The 16,779-nt window shown below is 31.4% G+C and overlaps 2 protein-coding genes across 3 annotated transcripts; one reads left to right on the top strand and one right to left on the bottom strand.

The window, feature by feature from the left end:
- The first annotated feature begins 645 nt into the window (after positions 1 to 645).
- On the top strand, positions 646 to 3,531 carry LOC137814934 (uncharacterized). The gene is made up of 3 exons (XM_068617900.1): positions 646 to 1,092; positions 2,020 to 2,257; positions 3,035 to 3,531. Exons 1-3 carry the CDS (start codon positions 682 to 684, stop codon positions 3,181 to 3,183), a joined length of 798 nt encoding a protein of 265 aa, XP_068474001.1. The 5' UTR covers positions 646 to 681; the 3' UTR covers positions 3,184 to 3,531.
- A 3,550-nt stretch (positions 3,532 to 7,081) lies between these two features.
- LOC137814933 (transcription repressor KAN1) lies at positions 7,082 to 13,880 on the bottom strand. 2 transcript variants are annotated; one of them, XM_068617899.1, is made up of 6 exons: positions 12,290 to 13,880; positions 11,956 to 12,032; positions 11,410 to 11,458; positions 10,884 to 11,037; positions 7,803 to 7,902; positions 7,082 to 7,554 (listed from the first exon to the last, which is right to left on the bottom strand). In XM_068617899.1, exons 1-6 carry the CDS (start codon positions 13,236 to 13,238, stop codon positions 7,435 to 7,437), a joined length of 1,449 nt encoding a protein of 482 aa, XP_068474000.1. In that variant the 5' UTR covers positions 13,239 to 13,880; the 3' UTR covers positions 7,082 to 7,434. The 2 variants fall into 2 exon arrangements, with proteins under 2 accessions (XP_068474000.1, XP_068473999.1); XM_068617898.1 differs by having other exon boundaries at positions 7,082 to 7,557; positions 12,290 to 13,828.
- Between the last annotated feature and the right edge of the window lie 2,899 nt (positions 13,881 to 16,779).

Here is a 16,779-nt window from a genome sequence, read left to right as displayed (position 1 = left end):
TAATATTTTTAGACTTCAACATTATATTTTGCTGATTAACAAAGATATAATAATATTTATAGTATACAAGTATATATGACTGAATATGTTCAAAAAAATATATATGTATATTATAACAATAGGTATAAGTGCAAGACAAAATAAATCACAGCATCTATATTCGCATACATAATATTTTTCCTATTTAATATTTTATGTGAGTTCAGTGTGGTCGGAATAGAATAGTCATTCCTTGTTTGTACCCCTGATTTTTATACTTGTTTAAGAAAATTATGCATAAAATATATTTAAATGGATTTCTCAAAAATACTCATAATATTAAAATAACATTAAAAGAAAAATAAAAAACCTACATAAATTAAAATTCATTTAAACACACCTCAAAAATAAAAAATGATAATTAAAGGTTATTTATAATTAAATTGTATATAAATTAGTTAATTGATTAAAAAATTAAATTCATTTTTTATATTAAAGTTGGTCCAATGATGTCATAAATTAACACTGTCCAATATCTTCATTCTTATGAGAAACTCAGACTTATATTAGAGGTGTAGGCCATGCATGAATCACACCGTCCACGTGGAAGATAAAGCTCAAAAGATGCTGCCGAAGTGCTTCTCGCTCTATGACGTGTTCATCTTCACACTAAATTTGCAGTCACACGTGGGACCCACCTTGATGCAACTCTTCTCCCCATTCTTAACAAAAAAGATAACAAAAAATAGATTCGAATCACATACTCTTTCTCCTCTGCAATTGAAAATGGCAGAAAGTTCCAAAGCCAATGGTAATGGTAACGACATCTACGTTAAAGAAGAAAAAGAAGAAGAAGAAGAAGAAGAAGAAGAAGAAGTGAAGTTGAAGCAGAAGAAGAGAACAGTGAACGATTCCTTGCCGGAAGTCCTTAACCGCATCGCCTCCGCCATTCTCTTTCCGGAACCCGGTGACGATGGATCTGTAATTCATCGGATCAAGGTCTCCGTCACCGAAAACGCTCCGCTCCTTCCGGAAGCTTCCAGAAACTCCGCCCGCGACGTTCTCCTCTGGTCTCGCGGCGGCACTCCCCTCCGCGCGCTCTTCGTCATCTCCGTAAGAATAAATTATTCAATCGAGTTGTATTTCTTCGATTTGTTGATTGAATGACGTTGCCTCACCGTTTAAGAATCTCTTCGTTCTTCTAGCTTTTGCAGGATGTGACTTTAGCTTCTGCATGCGTTTCTATTGGTTAAATCTTTCAATCAAGTAGATTGACCTCAGTGTAACTAACTGATTTTTAACTTGAAGCGTTTTGTTTTTAAAACGTTCAGAATTTAATTAGGACGTGCATAGAGGTCTGTTTACACTTTTACACTAATTTCTAATCACGAATTGGTAGGTTTTTCTGTCTGTTTGGATAAGTGTTTGCGACATTGATTTTAGTTGAAATTGATTTTGAAGTGAAATTTATTTCTATTTTGACGTTTTTTATTTAAAAGCAAATCAGTAGAAAAATTTAGTGTAAGAATCTTGATCCAATACAAATTGTACCTAAAGTTGTTTCACCTCAATTTTGGATACAGTCGATTTCGCAAAATATGAAATCAAACTTGCCACCTTTGTAAAAAATCTCGTTAAGAAATCCAATAAAGATGCATTGTTTTGTATTAAGAAGTAGTGGTTTCGAGAAGTTATAGCATTGTATTGTAGATGTAAAAGTAAGCTAATGATAAAATATGCTTAAAGAGATGTTTTGATGGAGTTGTTAACACGCAGATTATCATCATTAGATTTCAAAGCATGCAGGGTTTGTTTCTTTTCGTGAGATTGAACATTGGAGTAATCACAAGGAAATGCATGCGGCATGATTGTCACTTATCAGATTTGTTGTCGTTTAATTACATGTTACATACGTTTCTAAAAGATTAAGTTGAAGTAAAATAAAAACTGTATAATATTCATGTCAAGGAAGATTTATGATAACATAATTTTCTCTTTTGTTTAGAATGTTTATGATTTTGTTTTTCCTCACTGCTGCAGGCTGGGACAGTTGCTTTTGTTGCTTTGACAGGACTGCTTGTGTTTATGCTTTTCCTTCTGTCTGCGACCATAAATGCCATAGTCATATCGCTGCTGATATCTTTGGCAGCTGCAGGAGGATTCTTGGCTCTTTTCTTTGCTTTTGTTACGGCTATATACATCGGAGCATTATCAATTGCCATATTTGCTATTTCACTTACCACATTTTGGGCATTTGTGGCTATTCTGATAATCACAGGTAACAAGTTGCTTGGTCACCATCCTTTCCTCTTTCATTTTCCATGCTTCGTGTTTTTGGTTTGATTTTGTTTGCGGTTACGTTGTTATAGAAACTTTAATTAATTCTGTGAAATTCAATTGTTTGAGTACAAATATAGACATATATCTCTTCAACAAGATGTGCCTCTGAATAAAATTTAAGATATAAACTGCATCTTTTTGTTGCAAATAGGCAGACATTTGTCAGATTAAATGGCTCTACTATTGGTTGTTTCCTTCCCACTGTAGAAAAGTTCTTCTGTATACTGGCAGTAAGATTGTACTTGTTTCCATTCCTAGTCACTGAATGTATATACATTGATCAAATGGATGTTTAATTTTTTTGAATATAATTGCACTGGTATTGCCATTTTGCTTATCTTAGTGAAAATACCACCTACTGAATTCCTAATGAACATAGGTGATGTAATGACTTATATATATGTCTACTATCAGAATTTTGCTTCACTCAGGAGTTTACCAATTAAACACTTTCCATAGACCAATATTTCCTGATGTGCTGGATTACCGCAATAGAATTTCAATAAAATTATAGAATATTTATACGAAGATCAAAGCTACCAGGGAGATTCTATGGCATCACTCACTTAACTGGAACTGATTTTATCCTCTTCAATCTAAAAATAATATTATGTTGATGTTTCTTTGATGGATTTTCATAATGTTGCTATTTCTTTATCATTCTTATTTTTTCTGTGGGTTAACTCTACTGAACATGAAAATCAATTTGAATCAGGCTGGACTGGATTCATTTATTCGGTGTGGGTGGTAATTAGAAAGAGCTTTGGATTTGCTCAAAAATCGTTGGGCGTGACTGGCTCTGCAATTTCATCTTACAGTACTGCACGGCATGCCCACCAAATACACACAAATTCGAAGCAGTAGGGGATGATAACAAATGGAAACTCGTGTACAAATCTTAAGCTGCATGTCCGTTTTGGAATGACACTTGCTTCTATTGGCTGGTATGAAGCCTTGATCTTAGATCCTTCATATGGTTTCAATCCCTATCCTTTGTTCCATATCAATGAATTGAGAGATGTTTAGATAAATAAGCCAGGTTATTGTGTTGCAACTTATAACCGATATGAAATTACATTTCTGTGTAAATGATGTAATTTTGGAACGAGGAATGTTTGTTGCATTTGTGGGAACAAAGATGTACATGCATGCATATAGTTGTATATATTTACATTCTGTTTTAAAGCTAGTATGCAGAATTCCGGATTGGCATTCCTCTTTTTCTTTTTTTATCTTTTGACCTGTGATAGAGGACGGATTTTATTCCACCACGAAAACAGGGGTTGGACAAGCACAAAAGAAAGGGCAAACTTAAAAAGTGAGAAATACTCCGAATCCTGGAAAACAAGGCCTTTCTTTAAGGCTTATGTTGGTGGCCCTTTGGTAATTTACTGAAATCAAATACTCACCCCGTTGTACAGTTTGTATTTAAAATTCGTTTTTGAAAATCTGAGATTAATTTGGGAATAAACTTTGATCAAATTTAACCTTTTAAAATAAGTTTTATTAAAATGACAAACAAAGTATAGGGTGAAAATAGTGAAAATTTGAGTGAGAATATCAAAGGCCTATATAAGTTTTATGATTAAAACTGATAGGCTGACCCAAACTTGTTAGTTTGGGTTGAGTTTTTTGTTGTTTGGGTCAAATTCAGCAGTTGAGTAAATCAAATTTTGGTGAATTTGGACAAAGAGTTTATGTTTCAGCTACAAGATAGAGCTTGCATTTGCACATAAAACAATTCTTGCTGAAAGTTTGTTTAAATTCCTCAAGTTCTTCGGCTGTCTCTATAAAATAACTATGAAGAGTGCTTTACGTGTATAAAACTTGTAATTTAACATCTTCTCATAGTTTATTTTCTTGTTTTATCTGTGTTTATTATGCGCATTGAAATAGATTTAATTTGCTTTAAGTTTTAATGCTAAAATCATTGTTAATAATATTTTAGATTAACATTTAAGTTTAATGCACCAATATAATCTTAAGCTTAAGTAATATGTATAAAGAAAAATAAAATATTTATAACAATAAATACTTTTATTATTAATAGTAACTACTTTATTATAGTAATTATGGATAAATTAAAGAAATAAGGCATTTAAAAATGAAAAGGAAATTAGGGAATAAATTATTAAAATCAAGGCACATCACTTCTATTGATGTGATGTAAGATGATTTAAAATTGATTTTTTTTTTATTAAGAATGTTTAAAATTACACGTGAAAAATCAATTTATTAAATATGATATACTATATCAAAACCTTAATCATACAGGAAATTAAAATAAAATGTAAAAATATAATTTGTAATGAATAAAAATTATAATTAAATACACAATACGGAAGTGACAACTTCATTCTGGTTATCTTATTCTTGGGAATAAGAAATCCCGACTTAAAGCTTTATTTAGTAATTAATTACATGCTCAATTAAGATACTAATTTGATTTATTAGTTGCGTTTGTTCTTATTTTTCTGCGAATTGAATATTCATGAATAAAGTTAGACACTTATTATAATTACTTCCAATTTAAATATTAAACTAAGTCTCGAAAATGAAGTTAGGCAACGTAATATGATAGTCTAAGAACAAAGTTTATCAGTAATGAAATCACAATGGATTCTATATCTTGATCTTAATTAGCATTTGCCTGATCATTAAGAAAATGGGATTCTTAGTAGGAGAATATAGTGAACTAAAGGAATTGAATTTCAACTAACATAGTAAATTTGGTCTTTAAGTTCATTTCTAAAACTGGGATTAAGATAAATCTGGATTCCCTGAATAAGGATGGTGAAGACGTATACTCTAACGTTTCTGTACTGTAAAATCCTTTATTTTAGTTAGTTTCATCACTTCCTTCTAATTTTCTATATTAGTTTACGTATTGCATTACTTTACTTGTCCAAATCGTAATCAAATTCCTCACTGTCCATAAAGTTGAGTTCGAATAAAAATGAATTTGTAATATTGATTCTTTGTACACAAATGTCTTCGCACAACATTTTTTACTCACTTTATATTCTGTGATTCGATATTGCAATAATTGTTGAGTTTGTATCAATACATTGATGTATCAATTTTCACTTGTATAATTTAAAAAAAGTTAATGTTAAAAATAAATCCAAGTTTTCACTTTTATTCTTTTAAGAGTTATATTGTAAGAATAAGTTTTTTCAGGTTTAGAATGGATAATTTTAAAAACATAAATGATAACATTTTAAGCCGTGGTAATAAAGAATATAATTTGGAATCCTAACATTTAATTACTTATTTATTAAAAAGTCGCTATTTCACTAAATTCATTTTTTTTAATCTTCTTTTTAATTTTATGATACTTTTTGAAATCTTTTATTTTTTCAATAAATCTTTCCATTCAGGAGGTGACTGAATTAAAATCAACTTTTGCTGCCTGAGTTGGTCTAATTCTTTAATGGTCTTTTATTTGGTTAGGTGTATTATAGGGTTTTTAGAGTTTTTGAGGATTTTCTAGTTTTTCTTTCCATTTAGAATTGGAGTTCTTATCACTTTAGGAAATAAGAGTTGACATAAGATTTAGTACAAGAGCAATTGTGATTATAGATTATTGTGGATAGTTGAATGATAGAGGATTTCTATCGGTGTTAGATTATCTTGTATGTAAACACTAAAAAAAAAAATTGTGAAATAGAAACTATTTTTTAAAGACCAAAATAATTAGTTGTAATAATAATTAAATTAAAAATTATTTTAGGAACTAAAAAAGATATTAGTTTTTAAATTAGTTTTTATTATTGTTAAATAGTTTCTAAATTGGTATCTAATTAGCAATCAATGTTTTCACTACCAAATTTAGAAATTAAATAATTACTAATTAGATACCAATTTAGAAATTATTTAACAATAATAGAAACTCATCTAGAAACCAACATTTTTTTAGTTTCTAAAATAGTCTTTAATTTAATTATTATTGTAACTAATTATTTTGATCTCTAAAAATTGGTTTCTATTTCATAATTTTCTTGTAGTGACATTTCATACCATAATTAAGATTTTTTTTTTCCAAAAAAAAAAATAAAATTAAAGTTGTGTCATGTGTGATAGGGAGATTAAGAGTACATATAACTTATTTTTCACATGAAATGAAGTTGTAAGAATTTGGAACATAAATGCTAAGTGGTTAGGATTTGTTTCGATACATCATGGAGCAACTCATTCGACTTTGCGAGTTTTAATAAAAAAAGAAAAAGAATATTAAGTTTTTTTGGATAGTCTGCTCTAGAAGATATGGACTTTGAGAAACAATATCATTTTTCACAATCACACCAACAAATATTTACGATGCTACAAGTAAAATCTTGATAGGGCTAAGGTTGTCTATATACACTTTTCCTTCTACTGTATAATCCTTAGCACATTTTTGCCTTTCTTTTTATTCTTTTCACATGTCAAGATCTATATACATTTCTTGATCTTCACCACAGTCCCTGTAACTCTACAATGAGCTCGAACTACTACGTCAATGCTGTCTTCATATGCATGTTTATTTATGAATAATGGTTTTATTTCACGAGACTCCACAATTTATTAGTTTAAAATTAGTACAGTAATCACTATGCAATGGTTTCTGGTCTCTTTGGTTTGAACGTAAACCTCTTATTGTCGGAATACTTGTTATGAAGTTTCAATCCTGCTGATGATTTTCTTCTCGTGTGAAATGCCATAACTGTTACTGAATATTTTAGTAGGGTTTGATATATACGCTGAGAAAAAGAATGAGAGCAAGAGAACAAAAAAAAGAAAGGAGAATACGATGAGTTTTCTATTTCTTCCCCTTCCTCTCTATGTTTCTTCACTGTTGTTCTGCATTTGCAGCTACATAAGTTTGTTGCTGTATCTCCTCCTCACCAATAAATAAAATATAAATACAAGAAAAGGTTAACCAAAACTGTTCAGGAACCAAGGAAACTTCCAAAATGAACTTACTAGAATTCTATATAGGGCTTTTCTTCTTCTGCTTGAATATATATTTATAGTGATGATGATGATGATGATGTTATCATTGTTACCGTGGGTGTTAATTAAACTAAAGAAGCACACTAGCTAGCTACAATAAGAGAATTAAACCAATGAAAATTAGGCTTGTCCTTTGCCATTCCAATCTGGTCTCCCTAATGTGAACTCCAAGCTTGGGTTCTTGCATTCTAAATTTGATGATCCTGACAAGCTGTTCTTCAGTTGGCTTGAATCACAATCCTGCTACACAAAACAATCATTCGTACACCAATAGTTTCAAACTACTATATTCACTAATTATGTGAGATCAGTTACCTAGATCACATCACGTTATCAGTCAAAGTTAAAAACTAAAGTTTTCCAACAATCTCGAGTTAAATAAGGAGTACCAAATGGTTTTTATAATTTAAGAATATCTTATACAAATACTTCATGATAAGAATGTGAAATGGTCACAACAAATCAAAGTACATAACCTATGGTAGTACCTGAATTTGATGCCCTCCTGATATTTGTTGTGACTGGAAGATCGGGGGTCGGAAACCATTTATGTCGTTAGAACTGTTTTGTGGCCATGCTTCTCTATTGCTGATATCAGATTCATTCATATATCAGAAGGACACAGTCAAACAAAGAAGAAATTTCATTAGTGTCATTGCTCCTACAGATCATATACCATATATATCATCACAAACTATTTAATTTTTTTTGTTGAATTGTAAAACTTCTCTATATGTGTGTTTTGCAGTAAATAGATTAATCTCCGCAATTCACACCGCAAAAACTACAGGTAAAAACTGTAGAATGAACTAATACAAAGGAGCACTCAAGGTACTTCAATCTTTATACAAAATAAGATTCTTATCAAACCTTGCACACCAAAAGAGTAAAACAACTAGTTACAAAACAGTAGATTGTCCTTAACTGACTACCAAACACTCCTTCCAACTGTTACCCAAAGCAAAACAACACCACTGATGAACCTGTTAAAAGCAAAGTGACCATGTCTAGCCTAACAAAAGTAACAGAAAATGTGCCATGCACATACAAAATACTATGCTTTGAAAGATAACTTCGACTGCTGCTACTGCATTTCACTGCCATATTACCACTGTCATTGCTTTGAAAAGTTTTTGGTGTATTAATTTAAGGACGGACATAGTTGGTAGGAGAGGAAATTTCATTTCTGGGCGAAGAAAGTTATATATATGCTTCATATGTCTTAACAGAATTCCAAGATCATAGCATTCAAATCATGGTGGTGCAATGGAAAAAAAAGTGAAAACACTTGGATAAAAATCACATTCTAGTCTTTTGGGCTCAATCCACTCTACATTGTTGGCGTATATGTGTTTGTATACTTGTTCTCCAAATGAGATAACCTTATATTCAATTCCGGAATATCAACAAGTAAAGACTAACCCAGTTGAGTTTTTCCTTTCCATACACAATACTTGAAATTTAAAACCTGTTAAACAAGAATCAGATATGTATCAACTATATCTATTGATATTCTCCTATATATGAGTGTCTTGAGAAAAAAATCATGAATATCTTTCACTCATTTTTTCTATCTTAATCATGACACCCTAAACCACTTTAATGAATTACATGAATCTATTATAAAATCATCAAAGTCATATCTGATCATAGCATAAAGCCTGGCAGTCAACACAACTACACAAGAGATTGAAAAAGATATATGTCGTCTAATCACAGTCACGAAATATCTTTTATATATTTAATGTTGTCACTTCATCTCAGAGGTAGCTAGGAATGAAAACCAGGAGGAGCAAACTAACTTAGCTTCTATTAACTTCTGCTTCTGGACTTAATTTCAAAGATAGAATCACACATGTTTCAAACTAGAATCGCATGCATATATATAAATTCGAAAAGTGTCTTATATTTGTAATCCACACAAAAATCTAGATTTAGCTAATATAAGCTGCGAAAATTTTAACCCAACTTGTAAACTTTGGGTGTTGAACTACTTTTCTTGGTATGAAATTTTATTTTTATTGCATTGAAAGGGAATAAATTAAAACAAACAAAAGCCTACATATTGCAGTCGTGACAAACACTATATAAAAAAATGATGTAGTTCTTTCCAGAAGTACTGTCAATAAACACTGTATAAAAAAAAGTAAGAAAAGACTCATTACGATATTTTGATGTGGACAGGCAAGCACATGGTAACTGCCAGTTACACGTACAATAAAACTCCATTATTATAACATAAGAATTATGAGCCTTTTTCTTCCACCAAACGTGACGTTTATTTTGATGTGAATTTTTTAGATCAGAGTTTAAGTTTACTTTCAATCGTACGCCAGACAGAAGGTGTGGTGTTAGTCTAAAGTTTAGTAAATCCAGAAACCGAATAAGAGAGTGAATTCATGGTCATGATGAAGGCATTAATTAGATGCATGAATATTAATATAGATAGTTGAAGAGAATGAATGAAATAAAATAAAATATTTAAGTGATCTTCTGACCCTTAAAAAACGAAATAGAGTAACATAATGGAGAAAAACCACCTAAATCCTACTGAATAAAGCTATTATATGTATAGTAATTTGTAATTAAATGAAAGTATATATAACTATTTTATCTTGTAATAGCATAACGTTCTTCTCTTTTTATATGAAAGTACAAACTCAAAAAGATAAAAAAGGTTACAGACTATCTTTACTTGCAAGAGAGGCAATTCAACCACTTGGAGTATATAAATCTATCTTTTGCTCTTTTTTGGGGAATATAAACTTATGTGGATTCCGTTGCAACGTTAATCACTTAGTTATTCAAAATTAATTGGTGCAATAACTAATTAATTACATGTTAATCTATCCAGCATTTTCTGTCACAAACTCTTCAAGCTAAAAGCAAAGAAACACCATTTCAAGAGAAAACTTAGTCAAATAAGAACATTTCCCCACTTTATACAATATTTTTCAAAATACATTATTTTCTAAGTAGAAAAAACCTTGAAGGAAAACAACCTCAATACGAAGAATTTAACCACTTGTGTTTTATTCTAACAATCACAATTTTGACAGCATTCGATAATTAAGATCGAATAAGCATCGAGAGTAGTTACTGGTTAGTGGGTAGCAATCGAGAGACACAGTTCTAAAGGGAGAAAAGAGAGGGGGCAAAAAGAAAAGTGATTGAGAAACTGAGGGTTGCTTTCCTTTTATGCTGATTAACGTTGGATTATGTCTTGTAGCTTTCTTTTGACATTGGCTACATATATCTAAGGCGAAAAAATTAACCAAGGTACAAAGATATATAAAGGAAAGAAAAGAAAGAAGAAAATCAAACACAAGTAAAGCAAAAGCTGCCACAAGAACCCTTTTTATTCTTCATAAAAAAGAGTGAGGTTGGACGTGGGTTTGCGTTGATTTCTAAGAGATACCATGCAAAAGCAAAAGCTAACAAATCAAACAACGCAGTGTCCCAAAACAAACCAAAAACGTACGTCCATGCAAGCACAAAAAACATATGAAACCATTTTTATAGTGTATAAAATGAGAAAGAGGAATTGATAATAATGGTAATATATTTACCTTGAAGAGTTACTCCATAGAGTATTGGCGGAAGAGTAATCCATATCTTGTTGCACTGCTCGATCTGAAAGGCTTCTTTGATCTGAAAATTGACGCATTCCACCGCTGCTTCCCATTGGAGACATGTCATCTTCTCCTGATCCATCTGAAAGGCCTGCAACAAAAACAATCACACATTATTCACATTCAACATCTTTGTATGTATAAATATTAATTAATATATGTGCGCATGCATGCACGCATCTTCATAATTTTTATATAATATGTCTTGGAGTAATGTGGAAGTCTTCTTGGATATCTTTTTTATATATATATTTGTTGAAAGCCTTAGTTAGAAACAGTATAAGGCTAAGAGAGTACGGTAGAAAACAAAGGGAATATATAATACTTGCGGTGAAAAAACCGAATAGTATAGTAGTAGAAAATGTCTGAAAAGAACGAGGTAAGTAGCATTTTCATTTATTTAGTTTTACATAAAAACGAAATAACTATGAAAAAAGGGTGAAAGTGGAGCAATATGAATTACCTGAAGAAGCAGCAGCAGGCTTGTCAGTGGTCTTCACAGTTCTATACATCTGGAAAGAATTAACACAAAAACAAGGCATTTTCATTTCCACAATTTAAAGAGAACTTAAACAAGTACACTCACACACGTATATATAGATAGATAGATAGATAGATACATAGTTAGTGTATAATTATTGGTGACATAAATTAAATAAAATAGCTGGTGATTCCCATTTAGATCCCCTTGCATTGTCTCTCTATCCCTATGTTATAGCTGTGGATTGTCTGAGTTTCCTCATTAATCACGAGGTTGATGTTTGATAAGGTGGTAATGAGAGGTGTATTATTGGTAAATGATGACTTTTGTCTGTTGTTTTTCTCTCTCTATAAGCAGAAGCTGTGTGTGTCTGGTTGTTTCAGACGATAAAGCCTCCAACTAAGCTCACTTCACAGTCTTTAAATTCATCCACTCCCACATTCACTGCTTTCTTCATCGGCGAATGTGCCTCTTGGAGAGACCAAAAAACCGCCCCACAAACAAGATAGAGAGAGAAACCAAACATACCTGCAAATGGCTTTTGACATGAGCTAATGTGAGATCCTTCACATCCATGAGCTCTAGAACTGACTTCGGTGTAGCTCCTAAAATTCATCATCTAAATACATTAGCCAAAAGCCTAAAAGAGGAAAAGAAGAACATGAACCAGAAGAGAAATAAAAAAGAAACCTACCTAACTGTCTAATATTGCACATTCTTTGATTACAAGAAAAGAAGATATAATATGACAAGTGAAGCGAAAGTCAAAAGTTTTTAAAATAAATAAATAAATATTTTTATAACAAGGGAGAAGAAACAGTGGAAAAAAGTTGGGGGAAAAAGATAAGTAATTTATCTTTACTTTCATGGCCACCAAGAAGCTCCACAGCATGGACAAATCGAGCGTGTAGTGTGCTTGTCCACCGCATTCTCGGTGCTCTCATGCTTCTCTTTGTTGGCAACTTGGGCAAAAACCTTGATCTCATCAACCCCGAAGAGGCCTCATGAGACCCTCCAAGTCCAACCCCATAGTGTGATGATGAGTGATGCTGGTGCAATGGATGATGGGATTTGAAGCTCTCCCCAGAAATTCCATTAAACCTTGTGGCCGTGGCAGCCCTATAAGCCGCCGCCGCCGCAGCGGTGGTCCCACCGGAGCTCAAATAGGACATGGGATCCGGGCTACCTGCCGCGGCGGCAAAGTAGGGTGTAGGAGAAGAAGTGAAAGAAGAAGAAGAAGAACACAGAGGCGAACAAGAGGAGGACAAAGAGGGATATGTAGGCATGTGATGATATAAACACATTTTGGCATGATGATCCTTGTCTCCCGAATGTTCCATGGGCAAGAAAGGGAATGAACGGTTGTGATACACCGGAATCCCCTTGATTGGCCTCAATCCTTCCGATGACACATCAAGCAAAGAAACCCCATAATTTATGTGAGCCAAGTGATTAGTGGTGCTTGTTGTTGTTGCTGCTTTCGAAGCACTCCCAGTGCTGGAATGGTTTTGAAGATGATGGAAATGAGCCTGTTGTGTTTGATAATAAGGGTTGCTGTTGTGCGGTGGCCGTTCTTGAATACCTCCTCTTCCTCCGCCACTGAAATTCCTTCCCAAAGAAAGCTCGGTGTGAGCCGGAGAAGCGAAATTTGCGCTTGTTGAATTGTGAGCCTCATAGTGGGTGGCACCACCAGATGTGGTGTTGTTGCAAATCAGAGAAGAGGAAGATGAAGTGCTTGGTGGACTTATGTGAAGGGAAAGATCAGGTGTAGAAGTTGAAGTAGGTTCAATGAAAATCCCTTCCAAGGGCATCTTCTTGAGAAGAAGGGTATATAGCTTGATGGTTACAGAATATATAAGAGAAAAATAAGTACAAAGAGAGAGATGAAGAGATAGAGAGAGAGAGAGAGTGGTTCTTTTCCTTTATTAAAATCAGATTTTGAGACAAAACAATTAAAGTGCAATATTCAGAGGCAAGAAAGTGTGGAAGAATCGTTTTGTTTTGTTGGTGAGAGAGAGGGTTGAAGAGATGGAATGAGATGAATTGTTTTCTCTCCTCCTCTTCCTCTTTTTAGGCTTTCCCCGGGAAAGAATCTGGAAAGCTAACTCTTGCTATCTGGGAACAAAGCTTTGTGCTTTTGAAAGAAGCAAGAAAAAAGAAAGAATTAATAAGAATAAGAGAAGGAAGAAGATTGTACACAGAGAGAGAGAGAGAGAAAGCTAAGGGGAAAAGGAAGAATGATAGTAAACAAAAACAGACATAGTGAAGAGAAAGCGGAAGAGTGTGAAGAAAATAGAGAGAGAAAGAGAGACAGATAGATAGGAAGAGATAGGAGGCAGTGATGTTCAGCTAACAGTGGAGAGATGAGAACACAATTTTATTTCTTTCTCTCTTTTTTTTTTTCTTTAAACAATTCAACAAAGAAAATATGGTAAAGAATTCCAGAAAGGCATGGAATAGAAAAACAGGAGGATTTGCGTTTTGTTTTCCTCGAGAGTATATCTCGGAAAATGACACTAGTGAGACGTATGATACACAAACATTATTATTATTATGATTAATAATAATAATAATAATAATAATAATAATATTTTATTTTCAAAGTGTTGAAGAGAGTTTTAAATATCTAGAAATGAGAGATTAGAGGATAAGAAGACTACATATGCGGAATTTCCCTAATTTAATACACATTATAGGCGCAATCATCCAAGCTTAAATCAGATATAGGTGATCAACATATGTATATATGTTTGGTTTAGATGAAAGAAACCCCAAATTTCATAAACACGTGATCTTCATTTTAATATTATCACTTTCATCAACAAATTAAATCCTAATATTTTACTTTTTTTTCTACACATATTCACATCTAGTTAACTACCTCAAATCACAATCTAATTGGTTACTACCCAATTCATTTCAATGTTTTAAATTTTCTGTATCATTTTTTTGCAATTATAAACGTTAATTCCTTCATCTTCACTATTATATATTGATTACTGCTTAGTATTTCAGCCCATCATAAACATATGTAAAATGATAATGTATTTATATTAAAGTTTACAACAATTCAATTGAAAACCCTCTTTAGAATATATTTATTAAAAAAACCGCTATTTTCTTACAAAATTATGCTATTTGTATAATTATAACACTGAGATCATTTATTATAGGTATAACTTTCTTTTACTTATAAGAATTGAATGATTTACATCAACAGTTGAATCCATATTGTAATCGATATTACAATGTTAAATCACCTCTTCTTAAATAAAGATATATATATATATATATATAACTTAACTGAAAATTCCTTGTTTACAAACATTAAGGGCATTTATTGTTTTTTTACTCCAATATTAGAATAAAACTTGAATTATAAAATTATTTTTAGTTATTGCATTATATTATGTATTACATCATTTATCTCTGTCTGGTTAGATGAAAAACATTTAATATCCAGGAATAATAATTATTATTATTATTATTGTAAAATCTAGAAACTTATTATGTCATAATATGAGTATCTTGTACCTTGTATCCATTAAATTGCAATCCACCGTACGTACTAAAGGCTATTTCATTAGATCTATCTTCCATTGGACACTCCCAAGATTTTTTAAATATTATTACAGCCATTTTTTTAATTAAAAAAGATTAATTGTATTAATACAAATTAAACCCAGAAATTTACTGTACAAAAATTATGGTGATTCTGTATGAAGCCTTTTTTTAAGTCATGTATGTATTAGAAACATAACACAGTCTTCCCCTCTCCTGAATATTTAAATATATTAAGTATTTAAATGTAGAAAATATTGGTGTATTTAGTATTAAATTGATAAAATTTCTTAAATAGGAAAAATGAGTTATAGGAGAATGCTTTTATGTTGTTTACATTTTCAAATTCCCTGGTCGTAATCGATTTATGTATTGGTTCGTGTACAAGCTACTAAGAATTAATGCAAACATATAAAATAAAATAAAAACATTGACCAAAGTGTGAGTCAGAAAGGACTACAAACTAAAGGGCTTCTGATTGCTTCTCCATTTATGCATATGCACCTCAAAAAACTGAATTAATTAATGACTCCCACATGCAAATTTATATTACATATACACTCCTCATTCATTCATTCAAACAAATATTTTAGAGATTCTCAATTTTCATTCACAAAATCTTACTCTCTTCAAGACATAAATATAGAAGAAGAAGAAAAAAGGTACCATGTATTACCATTGAGCCTCACTTTAGTTGAATCCAATTGCTTTCTAAATGCACTCTAAAATTTTAAGCATTTCATATAATATATATTTTTATTCTTAAATTTTTTCAATGACCAAATTACTACAAGTCTGCATTCCTTAATTTTTTTTCATGAATAATACCTTTTGAAGAACTATGTAAATTGTTTTTTTAGTTTGTTTAGTAGAAAAAACAAATAAAATTAAAAATACGAATAAATATGTATATATACATAAAGTAATAAATAAGATAAAATATAAAAAATAATGGTAAAGTACAAAATACTAGTAAATCGCATCCTATTTTATTTTATTTTTATTTATCAAACAATTAACATTACTATATCTCATATTTTCACTCTCCTCTGTTGATTAAAAAAAACTTTCCTCTTTTCTTTTGTATGCTGCCAATATACTACCAGTGAGTATTTTTCTTTGACTAGTTTTTCCATTCACACTGTTCCCACACAATATTTTGTTTAAAAAATTAAAATTCTGTGACATGTTAGTATTTTCATATTTAGCTTTAAAAAATGATCAAAGTACACTTGCATGTTCCACAAAAACTGAATCAAAGTAAAAAAAAAAAATATATATATATATATATATATATATATATATATATATATATATATATATATATATGCTTTCCATTTTTCTCTTGAAATGATTGAAAAAGGCTCTAGCATTGACCAAATAGAGGGGTGTCAGGTTTTCAAAACCCTAGGTTAAATCAACTATTACCATAATTTATTACACAAAATATGAGATCCTTAACTCTTATTATCGGGAACTAACCCCCAATTTAATGTCTGACACCCTAACTTGGGGGTGGGGTGTCATCTTTTCTTCGTAGAAGATGTTGGAATAGAAATTTTGAAGAAATTTTATTTTGAAGTAATAAATTTTAAAAACACTTATAATTTGCATTGTTTAAACTATTTTTTGTTCTAACCCTTCTGCGAAATTTTTGACCCATGTCTCTAGAAACGGTCTTTAACCGACATGCACAGTAAAGCAGTTAAACATTTCATTCAATTTGTTCGTCGTATAATGGCAAATATTAATTGGTAAGCAGGTTTTTTACAGAGCAGGATCTTGGAATTA

Source organism: Phaseolus vulgaris, chromosome 1 (assembly GCF_000499845.2).
Source record: "Phaseolus vulgaris cultivar G19833 chromosome 1, P. vulgaris v2.0, whole genome shotgun sequence".
Classification (NCBI taxonomy): Eukaryota; Viridiplantae; Streptophyta; class Magnoliopsida; order Fabales; family Fabaceae; genus Phaseolus; species Phaseolus vulgaris.
The sequence above is the reverse complement of the archived record's forward strand: the minus strand, read 5'-3'. Positions and strand labels throughout refer to the sequence as shown.

Bases quoted from the DNA above. Each gene is read 5' to 3' on its own strand.
- LOC137814933 (XM_068617898.1), bottom strand. From the start codon at position 13,238: ATGCCCTTGGAAGGGATTTTCATTGAACCTACTTCAACTTCTACACCT. The intron at 11,038-11,409 runs GTAATTCATATT...TTTTTGTTGCAG, and splicing joins GCCTGCTGCTGCTTCTTCAG to GCCTTTCAGATGGATCAGGA. The intron at 7,903-10,883 runs GTAAATATATTA...ATCTGATATCAG, and splicing joins CTATGGAGTAACTCTTCAAG to CAATAGAGAAGCATGGCCAC.
- LOC137814934 (XM_068617900.1), top strand. From the start codon at position 682: ATGCAACTCTTCTCCCCATTCTTAACAAAAAAGATAACAAAAAATAGA. The intron at 1,093-2,019 runs GTAAGAATAAAT...TCACTGCTGCAG, and splicing joins GCGCGCTCTTCGTCATCTCC to GCTGGGACAGTTGCTTTTGT. The intron at 2,258-3,034 runs GTAACAAGTTGC...AATTTGAATCAG, and splicing joins GGCTATTCTGATAATCACAG to GCTGGACTGGATTCATTTAT.